This window comes from Tachyglossus aculeatus, chromosome 2, assembly GCF_015852505.1.
Source record: "Tachyglossus aculeatus isolate mTacAcu1 chromosome 2, mTacAcu1.pri, whole genome shotgun sequence".
Classification (NCBI taxonomy): Eukaryota; Metazoa; Chordata; class Mammalia; order Monotremata; family Tachyglossidae; genus Tachyglossus; species Tachyglossus aculeatus.
In genome coordinates, this window is record NC_052067.1 from 96,532,138 (window position 1) to 96,549,129 (window position 16,992).

The 16,992-nt window shown below is 41.6% G+C and overlaps 1 protein-coding gene across 4 annotated transcripts in view; it reads left to right on the forward strand.

The window, feature by feature from the left end:
- The window catches only part of TBC1D32 (TBC1 domain family member 32), a 323,193-nt gene that overhangs the window by 108,317 nt on the left and 197,884 nt on the right, over positions 1 to 16,992 (forward strand). For all 4 annotated transcript variants that reach the window (XM_038761204.1, XM_038761221.1, XM_038761231.1 and 1 more), the window contains 2 exons: positions 3,211 to 3,293; positions 16,770 to 16,908. In XM_038761204.1, the coding sequence (XP_038617132.1) occupies positions 3,211 to 3,293; positions 16,770 to 16,908 (222 nt within the window). The remainder of the gene's footprint in view (positions 1 to 3,210; positions 3,294 to 16,769; positions 16,909 to 16,992) is intronic.

The window sequence follows — 16,992 nt, forward strand, 5'->3', positions numbered from 1 at the left end:
GATAAGTTTGGTTTTGTTGTCTGTCTCCCCCTTAATAATAATAATAATAATGATGGCATTTGTTAAGCGCTTACTATGTGCAAAGCACTGTTCTGAGCGCTGGGGAGGTTACAAGGTGAGAAGGTTGTCCCACGGGGGCTCACAGTATTAATCCCCATTTTACAGTTGAGGTAACTGAGGCCCAGAGAAGTGAAGCGACTTGCCTAAGGTCACACAGCTGACAATTGGAGGAGCTGGGATTTGAACCCACGACCTCTGACTCCAAAGCCACTGAGCCACGCTGCTTCTAGACTGTGAGCCCACTGTCGGGTAGGGACCGTCTCTATATGTTGCCAACTTGGACTTCTCAAGCGCTTAGTACAGTGCTCTGCGCACAGTAAGCGCTCAGTAAATAAATACGATTGATCAGTTGATTGACCTTGGGCAAGTCACTTAACTTCTCTGGGCCTCAGTAACCTCATCTGTAAAATGGGGATTAAGACTGGGTCCCACCTGATTGCTTGTGTCTACCCCAGTGCTAAGACCAGGGCCTGGTTCATAGTAAGCACTTTACAAATACCATGAAAAAAGAAAAAAAAAAGTAGATGTAAATAGAAGGGGGTAAATAAATAATCAACAAATGCATAGTTAGATTCTTTGTATAATGCATATCTCCTGGTGATTTTTTTTTATTTATAGATTTCAAAGATGGGATCATTAAAGATTGAGGGAGGTATACATAGTCCATACAGTGTAGATCTTTTGCCTACATTTCAAATATTCTAATACATTTTTAAACCTTTTTTAAACTTTTGCTTATTTAGCAATTACTAAGTTAATTGAATTTCATTCATTCATTCAGTCAATCATATTTATTGAGCGCTTACTGCGTGCAGAGCACTGTACTAAGCGCTTAGGGAGTCCAAGTCGGCAACATATAGAGACGATCCCTACCCAACAATGGGCTTGCAGTCCCTTTTAGACTGTGAGCCCACTGTTGGGTAGGGACCGTCTCTATATGTTGCCGACTTGTACTTTCCAAGTGCTTAGTACAGTGCTCTGCACACAGTAAGCGCTCAATAAATATGATTGATTGATTGATTGATAGAAGGGGGAGACAGGCAACAGAACATGTAGACAGGTGTCAGCATCATCAGAACAAATGGAATTAAATGATCTGTGTCCAACCTGATGAGCTTGTATCTACCCCAGTACTTAGTACAGTACCCAGCACATAGTAAGTGCTTAATAAAAACCATTAAAAAAAGAAAAAAAGAAGGGTGGGGGTGGATGGGATCCAGAAAGGACACCCTGGGTGACAGTAAATTTCCTCAGGATCTAAATGCCGAGCAGTTTGACCTGAAAACCAGAGAGGCAAGGACTGCCTCTGGGCATTTCATCATCATCAATCGTATTTATTGAGCGCTTACTGTGTGCAGAGCACTGTACTAAGCGCTTGGCACTTCCTTGGAGCAATCCTGGGGAAGTGCCAAAAATAGTGCCCTGCCCTCACTCGCCTTCTCAGCTGAGCCTCCTCGGTCCCCAGCCCGGCCGGGCACAGTGTGCCCCCCCTTCCCAGACTCCAGAAAATTGATTTATTACAGACTTTACCACAGTTTTTTCTGAGGTTCTACAAAAAATTTGCCTTATTTTCACTGATCTGTAAATAAGCAAGCTCGTGGCAGGGAGCATCTCTGCCAACTTTGTTGTATTGCACTCTCCTAAGTACTAAGTACAGTGCTCTGCAATCAATCAGTCAATCAATCAATCGTATTTATTGAGCGCTTACTGTGTGCAGAGCACTGTACTAAGCGCTTGGGAAGTACAAGTTGGCGACATATAGAAACGGTCCCTACCCAACAGTGGGCTCACAGTCTAGAAGGGAGACAGAGAACAAAACCAAACATACTAACAAAATAAAATAAATAGAATAGATATGTACAAGTAAAATAAATAGAGTAATATGTACAAACATATATACATATATACAGGTGCACATAGCGCTCAATAAATACCGTTGATGAAGCATTTTTTTTTCTGTGTGCCATAATAGTTGGGACTTTTTGAGTACTTACCATTTATACAGCACTATGCTAAGGACTCGATAGAATATGTTACAAGAGTTGACAGTCTGCAAGCATTTTTTTATCCACCTTCAAAATTTCCCTCTTCCCTTATTTCTAGGGTCTTAGTAATAAAATGAGAGTAACAGGAAGGGCAACTAGACTGGTTTATATTGAAATCAGACAGTCAGTCAATCGTATTTATTGAGCGCTTACTGTGTGCAGAGCACTGTACTAAGTGCTTGGGAGAGTACAATACAACAATAAACAGTCACATTCCCTGCCCACAGTGAGCTTACAGTCTAGAGAGGGGGAGGCAGACATCAATACAAATAAAATAAAATAAAATTATAGATATGTACGAAGTGTTGTGGGGCTGAGAAGGGGGACGAGCAAAGGGAGAAAGTGAGAGCGATGCAGAAGGGAGTGGGAAAAGAGAAAAGGAGGGCTTAGTCAAGGTAGTTATCACTGTTAAATAATCCACTCTGTAGAGTCAATTATGAAAGAAGCTAAGAAAATATTCTTTTTATTCATTCAAATATAGAAATAATCCTTTCCTAAACAGCATCAGTGTATATGATAAACCCAGTCATTCAGAGTAGCAGTTCACAAGCCCAGGCCCAGAAAAGTGAAGAAAATTATTTCCAAATTAATAAAAAAATGACATTTTGTTACTATGACCCTAGAAATAAGGGAAGAGGGAAATTTTGAAGGTGGAGAAAAAAGCGCTTGCAGACTGTCAACTCTTGTAACATATTCTATCAAGTCCTTAGCATAGTGCTGCATGGTAAGTACTCAAAAAGTCCCACCTATTACTGATGGATAATGCCTTTTCCCAAACTTATCTGCTCTGCTAGCTTTATGCCTAAACTAGCAGTTTCTAAAAACTATTCTCACTTAACTTCTGCAAAGTTCTAGGATCTTTATGTGATCTGTAATTATCAAAGTTAAGAACACTCCTTCTTTATTAAATCACTTTAATTTCATTCCGACATCGGAGAAGGACTTTTCCTGGGCTTTAATAATTAAATCAAAAATATAAAAGGCTGAAAGCAGATATTATGTTCATTCATTTCACACACACAAAAAATGCAACAGACGAAGTTGTACAATTATTTTGAATGATTGTCTGAAGTACTATCAACTCAAATTTTAATTTATTTTCTAGACCAGTTTGCTTTCCGAGAGAATTCCAACACCTGTTGAGGGATCTGACTCTGTCTCCTCCGCCAGTCAGGAGTCCCCAAACCTGTAAGTATGGCAGATAATAATAATAATAATAACAATAATAATAATAATAATAATAATAATAATAATAATAATAACATTTGTTAAGTGCTTACTATGTGCAAAGCACTGTTTTAAGCGCTGGGGAGGATACAGGGTGATCAAGTTGTCCCACGTGGGGATCACAGTCTTCATCCCCATGTATCTCACATGGGACTATAGAATCAATCAGTCATATTTATTGAGCGCTTCCTGTTTGCAGAGCACTGTACTAAGCACTTGGTAGAGTATAATATGATAGAGTTAACAAACACATTCTGTGTCCACAAGGAGCTTACAGTTTAGAGGAGGAAACAGATAATTAGAGAAGCAGCGTGGCTCAGTGGAAAGAGCGTGGGTTTGGGAGTCAAAGGTCATGAGTTCTAATCTCGGCTCTGCCATTTGTCAGCTGTGTGATTTTGGGCCTCAGTGCCTCAGTTCCCTCATCTGTAAAGTGGGGATTAAGATTGTGAGCCTCACATGGGACAACCTGATCACCTTGTATCCTCCCCAGCGCTTCGAACAGTGCTTGGCATAAAGTAAGCGCTTAAGAAATACCAACATTATTATTATTATTATTATTATTATTATTATTATACAAATGACAGATGTGGACTTACGGGCTGTGGGGCTGAGAAAGGGTGAATATCCAGTGCTTAAAGAGATTAATAATGACCACATAGGGCAACTTCCAGCAACTTTTTAGAAGTTCTAGACTGTAAGCTCTTTATGGGCAGGGAACATGTCTACCCACTCGTTGGATTGTAATCAATCAATCAATCGTATTTATTGAGCGCTTACTGTGTGCAGAGCACTGTACTAAGCGCTTGGGAAGTACAAGTTGGCAACATGTAGAGACAGTCCCTACCCAACAGTGGGCTCACAGTCTAAAAGAGTGGGCTCACAGTCTAAAAGTACTCTCCTAAGCGCTTAGTACAGTGCTCTGCCCACAGTAAAGGCTCAATAAATAGCATCGATTGATTGAGGTTGAGGAGCTAGTTCCAGTGAGATTCATTCATTCAGTCCTATGTATTGAGTGCCTACTGTACGGCCAGGCTTCCTAACAACATGCTGATTGCAGGTTTCACAAGGAATCATATCAATAGGTTTGGCCAGCAAACAGAAGATTGAAGGATTTGGAAAAGCTTCAAGGTTTTTCTCATTGACATCCTGTGGCAACAAAATGTTTGAATAATAGTTAAATTCATTTTGACCTAAACTCTGCGGTGTGATAGTGGAGAAAGCCCCCATTAGTTCTCTCGTTTAGCATTTTAAATAATGTTTCCAATAAATTCCTGATTAGCGCTTCCTTAAGTTGTTTCTGATAAATGGTATATATTATAGCCAAAACCACTGAGTGCCTTATTATTTATTTAATGAATTTATGTGCCTAATAGGCAGAGCAGGTTCATTAACAATTGCATCCCTTTTCATCGTACCAGTGAGGGAAACTATCAGCCTATTTCTTTATTTTTTAATGCCACAGGCAATTCAAGGATTTTAAATTTAATATTAGAGACATGAAGCCATCATTTACAGCTATATGGTAGTCACTGAGGATCTTATATCACTTTCAAAGTTAATTTAGCTTTGACTTTCATGTAGGTTGTATCACAGCTTCTCTCCTTCCGTAAATCCAGAGTTCAACGTAATATATTTCCCGGGCAATTGTTAGGAAACATGTAATGCTTTAACTGTTCTATTAGCTTTTTCAAAACATCCTGTCATATTTTGCTTACAAAACTTAATACTGTGTGTATTTGAAATAGTTTTTGATAATGAATGTCACCTAGAAAGAAGGTAGGTGGCTGGAAATAGAGTAAGACACAAATCATTCTCTATCTTCTGGAGAACTACATTAGGACTTAAAATAAATTATATTAGCTTGTTATGGGCAGGGAGCATGTCTGCTAACTCTGTTGTATTGTACTCTCCCAAGCGTTTAGTACAGTCAGTCAATCAAGCAATCAATCAATCGTATTTATTGAGCGATTACTGTGTGCAGAGCACTGTACTAAGCGCTTGGGAAGTACAAGTTGGCAACATATAGAGGCAGTCCCTACCCAACAGTGGGCTCACAGTCTAAAAGGGGGAGACAGAGAACAAAACCGAACGTACTAACAAAATAAAATAAATAGAATAGATATGTACAAGTAAAATAAATAGAGTAATAAATATGTACAAACATAATTGTACAAACAAACATGTATGTTTGTACAAACAAACATGTGTACAAACATGTACTGTGTGCAGTCCTCTGCACACAGTAAGCACTCAAATACTATTGATCGATCAGTAGATTATATTAATTGGTAAATACCTATTTAAAAAACGCCAACCAAACAATACCTTTAAATCTCACTGACTTCAGTTTTTTTTTCCTTAATTCAGCTACCCACAAGTATCCATTTCCAGTTCATGGCACAGTGCTTTATTCATGATTCAGAATGAACCAAAGCTTAGTTTCCCCCAAATCTTACTCCCTGGAGAGCACTGGTTCCTCCCAAAGCTAATTCCCAGCACGTTAATTCAAAACGGTGGTTCTGAGCATCACTTTTACATAAAACTAGTTCCCCACAAAATATGAGCTGAAAACAACTTTAGCTACTCATGAGATTGGTTTCCGTAGGATGCTACTAAGTGTCCAGGGTGGAAACAAGCAAATCAAGTGGGACCACAGTCCCTGTCCCATGGCGGGCTCACAGTCTCAGTGCTCATTTTCCATATGAGGGGGCTGAAGCCCAGAGAAGTGAAGTGACTTGCCTAAGGTCACACAGCACGCAAGTGGCTGAGCCGGGATTGGAACCCATGACCTTCTGATGCCCAGTCCCGTATTCTTTATCGCTCATGGAATTGCTCTAGTTACTTGCTCAGAGTGAATTCACATAGCTGGGTGATAGTCAGGGTCAGCTCTAAATGATATATGTGTATATATGTATATATGTTTGTACATATTTATTACTCTATTTATTTTACTTGTACATATCTATTCTATTTATTTTATTTTGTTAGTATGTTTGGTTTTGTTCTCTGTCTCCCCCTTTTAGACTGTGAGCCCACTGTTGGGTAGGGACTGTCTCTATATGTTGCCAACTTGTACTTCCCAAGCGCTTAGTACAGTGCTCTGCACACAGTAAGCGCTCAGTAAATACGACTGATGATGATGATGATGACCGAGGAAAATCTGGGTCGTAGATGGGATTGACTCAGGACAGGTTGGTATTTAATCTCGACCACCTTCAGGCTGATTGTTAATGTTGACCACGTTTCTGATTCTGCAAAGCTCGCCCAAATTATGTGCTCGTCATCATCATCATCATCAATCGTATTTATTGAGCGCTTACTATGTGCAGAGCACTGTACTAAGCGCTTGGGAAGTACAAATTGGCAACATATAGAGACAGTCCTTACCCAACAGTGGGCTCACAGTCTAAAAGGGGGAGACAGAGAACAAAACCAAGCATACTAACAAAATAAAATAAACAGAATAGATATGTACCTCCCTCCCTTCCCCACAGCACCTGTATATATGTATATATGTTTGTACATATTTTTTTTTTACTCTATTTATTTAATTTATTTGTACATATCTATTCTATTTATTTTATTTTGTTAGTATGTTTGGTTTTGTTCTCTGTCTCCCCCTTTTAGACTGTGAGCCCACTGTTGGGTAGGGACTGTCTCTATATGTTGCCAATTTGTACTTCCCAAGCGCTTAGTACAGTGCTCTGCGCATAGTAAGCGCTCAATAAATACGATTGATGATGATGATGCTGTACAAATAAAATAAATAAATACATAAATAGAGTAATAAATATGTAATTTCTTGCGAGGGTGCTTCCGGAACGGAGCCATCAGCACACGACTTCTCCCGCGTGAGCATTTTGAGAATTTTCAATGATGTCATGGCCTGTTCAATTAGTTTCGGGTCCCCTTGTGACGTTCTTCAGCTTGGCTACAGAATCGGTTAAATGAGGTGACCCGGCTTTAAACTGTCGTTGTGAGGAAAAGATCCTTCAGGACATTTTTAACACCGTATCTGCATGAAGTAGCCTTAGATGTCGGTCAGGATTCTCCGCACACGAAGCTGCCAAAACACAAGACTATTAATGTTATCCAGGGATTTGGGGAGGTTTGTGACTCAGTGCTGAAGACTTGATGTTGCTTTATGGTGGCTCATATATCCTTGAGTGCAGTAAGGGTCATATTCGCTCTGCCCATCGTGATTAATAATAATAATAATAATAATAATAATAATTATAATTATTATTATTATTATTAAGCGCTTACTATGTGCCAAGCACTGTTCTAAGCACTGGGGGATATACGGTAATCAGGTTGTCCCACGTGGGGCTCACAGTCTTAATCCCCATTTTACAGATGAGGGAACTGAAGCACAGGGAAGTTAGGTGACTTGCCCAAAGTCGCACAGCTGACAATTGGCGGAGCCGGGATTTGAACCCATGACCGCTGACTCCAAACCCCGGGCTCTTTCCACTGAGCCACGCTGATCTAAAACTACGTTGCAGTTTGGGGATTTCAGGAAACAACTGAAGTGATTTTATTTAACACCGTTTCAGTAATTTAATTAAACAACGTCTAACCCTTGTTCGGTATTTTAAGGCGTTACAATTCAGTTGGATTAACTGGACAAGATGTTATTTTGCATCAATTAATAAACTACCGCATCTGATTTCACCACAAAACATGAAATAGTATTGATGTGAGCCCGTTGTTGGGTAGGGACGGTATCTATATGTTGCCCAGAAGGAGCCCAGGCTTTGGAGTCAGAGGTCATGGGTTCGAGTCCCGACTCCGCCACATGTCTGCTGTGTGACTTTGGGCAAGTCACTTAACTTCTCTGAGCCTCAGTTGCGTCATCTGTAAGATGGGGATTAAGACTGTGAGCCCCACGTGGGACAACCTGATCACCCTGTGTCCTCCCCAGCGCTTAGAACAGTGCTTTGCACATAGTAAGCACTTAACAAATGCCAATTATTATTATTATTATTTCCAAGCGCTTAGTACAGTGCTCTGCACACAGTAAGCGCTCAGTAAATACGATTGAATGAATGAATGAATGAGTTTGGCAGGTGGTTTTTTTTGAGGTTGTTTCTGAAGAAATAAAATTTGCACCTCAGGAATATTCTCTTAAGACAAATATTTACCTGGAACCAGTCCAGCTTCTTTTATAAAGGAAAGACCTGAATATCCCAAATGAGGAAAGATGAAATATGGCTTTTTTTTTTGGGTTGGGAAAGAATTAATTATTTCAAACCCCTATAATTTCATCCAGATTTATTTAGACGAGAAGTTCTCTTAACTGGAAGCGTCTAATAACTATCTTTCTTTGCACAAGGGATGAAATGTAAACTAGAAACTTTACAGATGAGGTAACTAAGGCACAGAGAAGTTAAGCGACTTGTCCAAGGTCTTTACAGATGAGGTAGCTAAGGCACAGAGAAGTTAAGCGACTTGTCCAAGGTCTTTGCAGATGAGGTAACTAAGGCACAGAGAAGTTAAGCGACTTGCCCAAGGTCACACAGCAGATAAATAGCAGAGACAGAATTAGAATCCAAGTCCTCCTGTCTCCCAGGCCTGTGCTCTATCCACTGGACAATCTGAACTAAACCCTCATTTCTTCTTTTCCCACTCCCTTCTGCGTCTCCCTGTCTTGTTCCCTTTCTTCATCCCCACCCCTCCAACCCCCCCTCACTTCATTCATTCAATCGTATTTATTGAGCGCTTACTGTGTGCAGAACACTGTACTAAGCACTTGGGAAGTACAAGTTGGCAACATCTAGAGACGGTCCCTACCCAGTAGTGGGCTCACAGAAGAAAACAAAACATATAAACAAAATAAAATAAATAGAATAAATATGTACAAGTAAAATAAATAAATAGAGTAATAAATACATGCAAACATATATACATATCCGTAATTTATTCATTTTTCTCATTATTCATGAGAAGCAGCGTGGCTTAGTGGATAGAGAATGGGCCTGAGAGCCGGAAGGACCTGGGTTTTAATGCTGGCACTGCCTCTCGTCTGCTGTGTGACCTTGGGCAAGTCACTTCACTTCTCTGGGCCTCGGTTACCTCATCTGTCAAATGGGGATTAAGACTGTGAGCCCCATGTGGGACAGGGACTGAGTCCAACCTGAGAACCAGCGCTTAGAACAGTGCGTGTCACAGAGTAAGCGCTTAACAAATACAGTTACACACACACACACACACACACACACACACACACACACACACACACACACTCTCGTACTCACACAATATCTATATTTACATGCATTAGAAGGGAAACAGCTTGGTCTAGTGGAAAGAGCACAGGCCTGGATTCTAATCGCTTTGAACATAGTAAGCGCTTATCAAATACCATTAAAAAAGAAAAATCCCGGCTCTGCCACTTGGCTGCCGTGTGAAGCAGCGTGGCTCAGTGGAAAGAGCCCGGGCTTTGGAGTCAGAGGTCATGGGTTCAAATCCCGGCTCCGCCACTTGTCAGCTGTGTGACTTTGGGCAGGTTACTTGACTTCTCTGCGCCTCAGTTCCCTCATCTGGAAAATGGGGATTAAGTCTGTGAGCCCCACGTGGGACACCCTAATCACTTTGTATCCTCCCCAGCACTTAGAACAGTGCTTTGCACATAGTAAGCGCTTAATAAATGCCATCATTATAACTCGGGTAAGTCAATTCACTTCTCTAGGCCTCAGTTCCCTCATCTGTAAAGGGGGGATAAAGAGTGTGAGCCCCATGTGGGACATGGACTGTGTCCAACCTGATTAGCTTTTATCTATCCCAGTACTTTGTACACTGTCTCTCAAAAGGTAAATTCTAAATAAATCCCGTGAAAGAAAGAGTTTGAGTTGATTATGTTCTATCCTGTGTGTTATTTTCTGTTTTCATGAGAAGGAAGGACTAAATACATGGTGTTTAAGAAAGTACTAAATACATGGTGTTTAAGAAATATAAATTGCTGCTGAGGGGGGATTAAAAAAGCTTTATAATTTTAATTAATCCTACATTTCAACAGCGTTTTCCATCTTTTTAAGGGAATCCACATCTTCATATTTAAATAGTAATAATGATAATAATGGTATTTGTTAAGCGCTTAACTATGTGCCAGGCACTGTACTTAATGCTGGGGTGGATCCTAGCAAATCAGGTTGGACACAGTCCCTGTCATTCATTCATTCATTCAATCCTATTTATTGAGTGCTTACAGTGTGCAGAGCACTGTACTAAGCGCTTGGGAAGTACAAGTTGGCAACATATAGAGATGTTCCCTACCCACCAGTGGGCTCACAGTCTAAAAGGGGGAGACAGAGAACAAAAGTGATTAACAAAATAAAATAAATAGAATGAATATGTACAAATAAAATAAATACATCCAAGCTAATCAGGTCGGACATGGTCCTTTCCCCCCCCGCAAGATAGGGCTCACAATCTTCATCTCCATTTTACAGAGGAGGGAGCTGAGGCAAAGGAGTGACTTGCCCAAGGTCACCCAGCAGACAAGTGTAAGCCTTGGGAAGCAGCGGGGCTCAGTAGAAAGAGCCCGGGATTTGGAATCAGAGGTCAGGGGTTCAAATCCCGGCTCCGCCAACTGTCAGCTGGGTGACTTTGGGCAAGTCACCTGACTTCTCTGGGCCTCAGTTACCTCATCTGTAAAATGGGGATTAAGACTGTCCTATGTGGGGCTCTCAGTCTTAATCCCCACTTTGCAGATGAGGGAACTGAGGCATGGAGAATAATAATAATAATAACGATGGTATTTGTTAAGCGCTTACTATGTGCAAAGCACTGTTCTAAGTGCTGGGGGGATACAAGGTGATCAGGTTGTCCCACATGGGGCTCACAGTGGACAGTGAGAAGTGAAGTGACTTGCTGAAGGTCACACAGCAGTCGAGTGGTGGAGACGGGATTAGAACCCATGATCTTCCAACTCCCAGGCCCGTACTGTATCCACTACGCCAGGCTGCTTAGTTTCAAGCAAAAAGAATTATTTACAGCCACCAAAAGGTTAAGTTTCAATAGGTAAGTATTCTTTCGGACTTAAAAAAAAGAAAGTTTAGAGTGTGGGTCAGTGTCATTTTGCTCTAGCAATTATTTTTGATGATGTGATATTGAATCAATCAATCAATCGTATTTATTGAGCGCTTACTGTGTGCAGAGCACTGTACTAAGCGCTTGGGAAGTACAAGTTGGCAACATATAGAGACGGTCCCTACCCAACTGTGGGCTCGCAGTCTAAAAGGGGGAGACAGAGAACAAAACCAAACATACTAACAAAATAAAATAAATAGAACAGATATGTACAAGTAAAATAAATAAATAGAGTAATAAATGTGTACAAACATATTTACATATATACAGGTGCTGTGGTGAAGGGAAGGAGGTAAGATGAGGGGGATGGAGAGGGGGACGAGTCCCATCAGTTTTTCAAATTCCTCAGCAATATTTCCACTTCCTAGATATTTTCTTTTGTTTTTGCAACTTTTTACAATCAATGGGATCATTTCCATCAATAAAGGCAGTTAGCTGTAAAGCTTACACTGTGTTTCCAGAATCGCTGGCATTATTCAATAGGGTTTAAGTACAATAGAATACAATTACATTGAATAGAAAATGTAATAAAAAAAGAATCAACTTTTAAAAATGGCATGTTGTTGCGCATGGTATTCTTGCTACAGGACCAACATTCAGCATAATTTTATTTTGAACGGCATTTGTAATGCAGACTGTATGTCACTGTGTTTTGCAGAGCTAAATTACTTATATAATGGCATTTATTAAGCGCTTACTATGTGCAAAGCACTGTTCTAAGCACTGGGGAGGTTACAATGGGGATTCTCTCCCCCTTTTGGACTGTGAGCCCACTGTTGGGTAGGGACTGTCTCTATATGTTGCCAACTTGTACTTCCCAAGCGCTTAGTACAGTGCTTTGCACACAGTAAGCGCTCAATAAATGCGATTGATTGATTGATTGATTAAGACTGTGAGCTCCACATGGTACAACCTCATCACCTTGTAACCTCCCCAGCGCTTAGAACAGTGCTTTGCACATAGTAAGCGCTTAATAAATTCTATCATTATTATTATTATTATTATTATTGTTGTAACCTCCCCAGCGCTTAGAACAGTGCTTTGCACATAGTAAGCGCTTAATAAATTCTATCATTATTATTATTATTATTATTATTATTGTAACCTCCCCAGCGCTTAGAACAGTGCTTTGCACATAGTAAGGGCTTAATAAATGCCATTATTATTATTATTATTACAAGGTGATCGTGCATTGACTTGACTTGCAGATAGGAATAATAACCAAAGATCGAATAAATTGGGAGGCAGAAGTGAGCTAATAGTGCGTCATTTAGAAGAGCGACGCTAACAGTTGGTTGATGAAGTGGGAAAACAGCATGGCCAATTATTGGACGGAGCACGAGCCTCGAAGTCCGAAGGACCTGGGTTCCAATCCCGACTCTGCCGTTTGCTGTTTAACCTTAGGCAAGTGACTTCACTTCCCTGTGCCTCAGTTCCCTCATCTGTATAATGGGGATTAAGACTGTGAGCCCCATGTGGGACAGGGACAGTGTCTAACCTGATTAATTTCTATCTTCCCCAGCACTTAGTACGGTGTCTGGCACGTAGTAAACGCTTACCCGATACCGTTAAAAAAATGTTGACCTACTGATAATGGCAGTAGGAAGGCAATCTGCTGCAAGTCAGAGCTCCCCTGTGCCGGGCAGCAGTGGAACAGGAGGGAGTCAAGGGTGGAGACTCAAGCTTACTGCGAGGAAGGAGGTAGTCGTAACCCAATTCTGGATTTTGATCAAGAAAACTCTTTGGATCCACCGCCGAAACGATTGCAGATGGTGAGAGCTGAGAGCTCACCTCCTCCAGGAGGCCTTCCCAGGCTGAGCCCCCTCCTTCCTCTCCCCCTCCCCCCCCCTCTCCATCCCCCCTGCCTTACCTCCTTCCCCTCCCCACAGCCCCTGTATATATGTATATATGTTTGTATGTATTTATTACTCGATTTATTTATTTATTTTATTTGTGCATATCCTATTTATTTTATTTTGTTAATATGTTTTGTTCTCCGTCTCCCCCTTCTAGACTGTGAGCCCGCTGTTGGGTAGGGACCGTCTCTATATGTTGCCAACTTGGACTTCCCAAGCGCTTAGTCCAGTGCTCTGCTCACAGTAAGCGCTCAATAAATGCGATTGAATGAATGAAATGGTGGCGGGACGTTCCGGGAATGAGGTGTCCACGGCGTCGCTACGGGTTGGAAATGCCTCGACGGCATAAGACAAGACAAAGTAGAAATGCCTTTCCTACAGACAGTGACCGTTGTGTCCAGGGTTCCTCGCCGGTGTTTTTTCACCCGGTAGTATTTGTTGAGCGTCTGCTGTGTGCAGAGCTCTGTCGCGTGCTTGGGAAAGAGGACGGCTAAGACACTGACACGTTCCCCGCGCTCAAAGAGCTTACAACCTATAAGGGGTGATTGCCAAGGAGCTTACAATCAATCAATCAATCAATCAATCAATCGTATTTATTGAGCGCTTACTTTGTGCAGAGCACTGTACTAAGCGCTTGGGAAGTACAAGTTGGCAACGTATAGAGACAATCCCTACCCAACAGTGGGCTTACAACCTAAGGGGTGATTGACAAATAAAGAAACAATGCTCAGGCTTCATATAGCCGATAAGGATACAGGATAGGTAGATACAAAGAAAGTCGAAATTAATCTGTTGGGAATTTGCATAAACAGTACAGTGCCGTGCATGTCGTAAGTGTCCAGCGCTACTGATCGTTAAAAACCAAGATAAAGAAGCAGCACAGCCCTTGTCGGGGAGTTTTAATCTCAGCTCTGCCCCTTGCCTGCAGAGAAAGCAGCGTGGCTCAGGGGAAAGAGCCCGGGCTTTGGAGTCAGAGGTCATGGGTTCAAATTCCGGCTCCGCCACTTGTCAGCTGGGTGACTTTGGGCAAGTCACTTCACTTCTCTGGGCCTCAGTTCCCTCATCTGGAAAATGAGGATTAAGACTGTGAGCCCCCCGTGGGACAACCTGATCACCTTGTAACCTCCCCAGCGCTTAGAACAGCACGTAGTAAGCGCTTAATAAATGTCATTATTATTATTATTATGCAACCATTGGACAAGGCAGCTCTGCCTTAGTTATCTCAAATGTAAAATGGGGATTAAATCTTCCTCCTACTTGCCTGTGAGCCCCATGTGGGAACCCAATGTTGGGTAGGGACTGTCTCTATATGTTGCCAATTTGTACTTCCCAAGCGCTTAGTACAGTGCTCTGCACACAGTAAGCACTCAATAAATATGATTGATTGATTGATTGATCAAATTGATATGTGTCTGCCCCAACGCTTAGAACAGTGCTTGACACATAGTAAGCTCTTAAGCAAATTCCATTAAAAAAAAAATGTTTAAACGTAAGTGTGAAGGGTAGCTGTTGGATGGAGGCAATCTGGGAAGGAGGAGACTAGTCACGGAATGCTTTCTGAAAGAGGTGGGTTTTCCAAAGAATTTGAAGAGGGAAAGGGTGCGGTCTGGGAGTTTTGAAAGAGGAGAGGGTTTATGCTAGAAAGATGGACTTTTTAGTTGGCTACCGAAGTGGGCATCAGTGAAAGGCGATTATGTGGTTTAGGGAAGTCTTCATAATCCTTAAACGCATTGATAGGGCACTACAAATCAGAAGACATTTAATCAGTCCTGAAAATTCCCGAGTTGCAACTTCTAATTCCAATGACCACTCACCCCCTGAGAGAAAAAATGAACCCTCTTCGTCTCATTTTTCTCTTCCATAAAGTGGGGTCAACAGGACCTTCGTAAAATAGTTATGAAGCAAAAGTTTGAGCAAATTTTAAATTTATTTCTCTGTCAAGCGTGAAACGTTGGCTAGTCACAGGGTGCCAAGGTATGCTTCTGGGAAAAGCGCACCACGGGAACTAGGCTTAATTTCCTGTTCCAGTGCTGCCTCTTCCTTTGTGACTTAGGTTTTCCTTGTCTAACTTCCCGGAGACTCAGTTTCCATATCTGGGAAAAGGTCCAGAGAAGTATGTGGAGGAGATGGTGGGGAGGACTTTGTCGCTCTTGTCGGTTAAACACGGTCAACGCCGGCTGGTCTCACCGAAGACTTTGGAACCGATTTACTTTGCGGCGCTGCTGGATGTCAAAGCCGTGCGGTTCAAAAAGCGGATGGTAAGAGAAATGGAAAGCTCGGCTTCTAGGCCGTGAGCCCGCTGTTGGGTAGGGACCGTCTCTGTATGTCGCCGACTTGTACTTCCCAAGCGCTTAGTACAGTGCTCTGCACACAGTAAGCGCTCAATAAATGCGATTGATTGAATGAATGAATGAATGAATGAATACAGGCCTGCCTGCCTAACAGATATTTATGTGAGACGAAAGTCAGTGTAAAAGCCCGTGAGGGGAAGCAGTGAAATAATGTGTGAAGGGCTCTGGGATCCTGAGAAGAATGGCACTTAATAATGAAAATGAATTCCGTATATAACGAAGAGCTGGCTCTTGAGGGTGTCCATGCAGTAGTATTATATTAGCCAGGGAATGGGAAGTGAAGGTGTGTGTGAGATACAGGAGCAGTGGGGCTTGGTGGTATATATTATATTATTATAGAGGAGCAGCGTGGCTCAGTGGGAAGAGTGCGGCCTTGGGAGTCCGAGGTCATGGGTTCTAATTCCGCCTCCGCCACTTGGCTCTGTGGAAAGAGCCCGGGCTTTGGAGTCAAAGGTCATGGGTTCAGATCCCGGCTCAGCCACTTGTCAGCTGTGTGACTTTGGGCAAGTCACTTAACTTCTCTGGGCCTCAGTTACCTCATCTGTAAAAATGGGGATTAAAACTGTGAGCCCCCCGTGGGACAACCTGATCACCTTGTAACCTCCCCAGTGCTTAGAACTGTGCTTTGCACATAGTAAGCGCTTAATAAATGCCATCATTATTATTATTATTATTATCAGTTCTGTGACTTTTAGCAAGTCACTTCACTTCTCTGTGCCTCAGTAACCTCATCGGGAAAATGGGGATTAAGACTGTGAGCCCCAGGTGGGACAACCCGATTACCTTGTATTTCCCCCAGCGTTTAGAAGGGTGTTTGGCACATAGGAAGCGCTTTACAAATACCAAAATTATTATTATTGTTATTATTATTATTTCCCTAGGTCGAATCAGAACACTGATGTAAGTGGTGAGTATTGGGGTTATTCCGGAAATCAAGATTTAGAGGCTTAGAAAATTGGAAAGAAAAGCAACGTTCAAAATGAGAGAATTGCTTCCATTTTTTAACATATGTGCATCTGTATCTACATGTTTAAATATCCAGTGATCCACATCTTTAGTCTGAAACTATATTTTTCTCAAGATTTCTTTCTTGTAAAAAAAAATAATCTCTTTTTGCTTTTGTTTTTCACTCTTCTTAGCATGGCATGGGAAGATAATTTATTAGATGATTTGTTAAGTTTTGCTGCTACTCCCAGAGGACTTTTACTTCTTCAGAAAACAGGTGCCATTGATGAATGTGTGACATTTATGTTCAATCGATATGCAAAGAAACAACAGGTAAGATTGACCATCTGGCACAGCCACAATGCACTGTAAAAATGAAAAGCAAGGAAAAGAGCATCTTTTTCTTTTTTGGAGGGG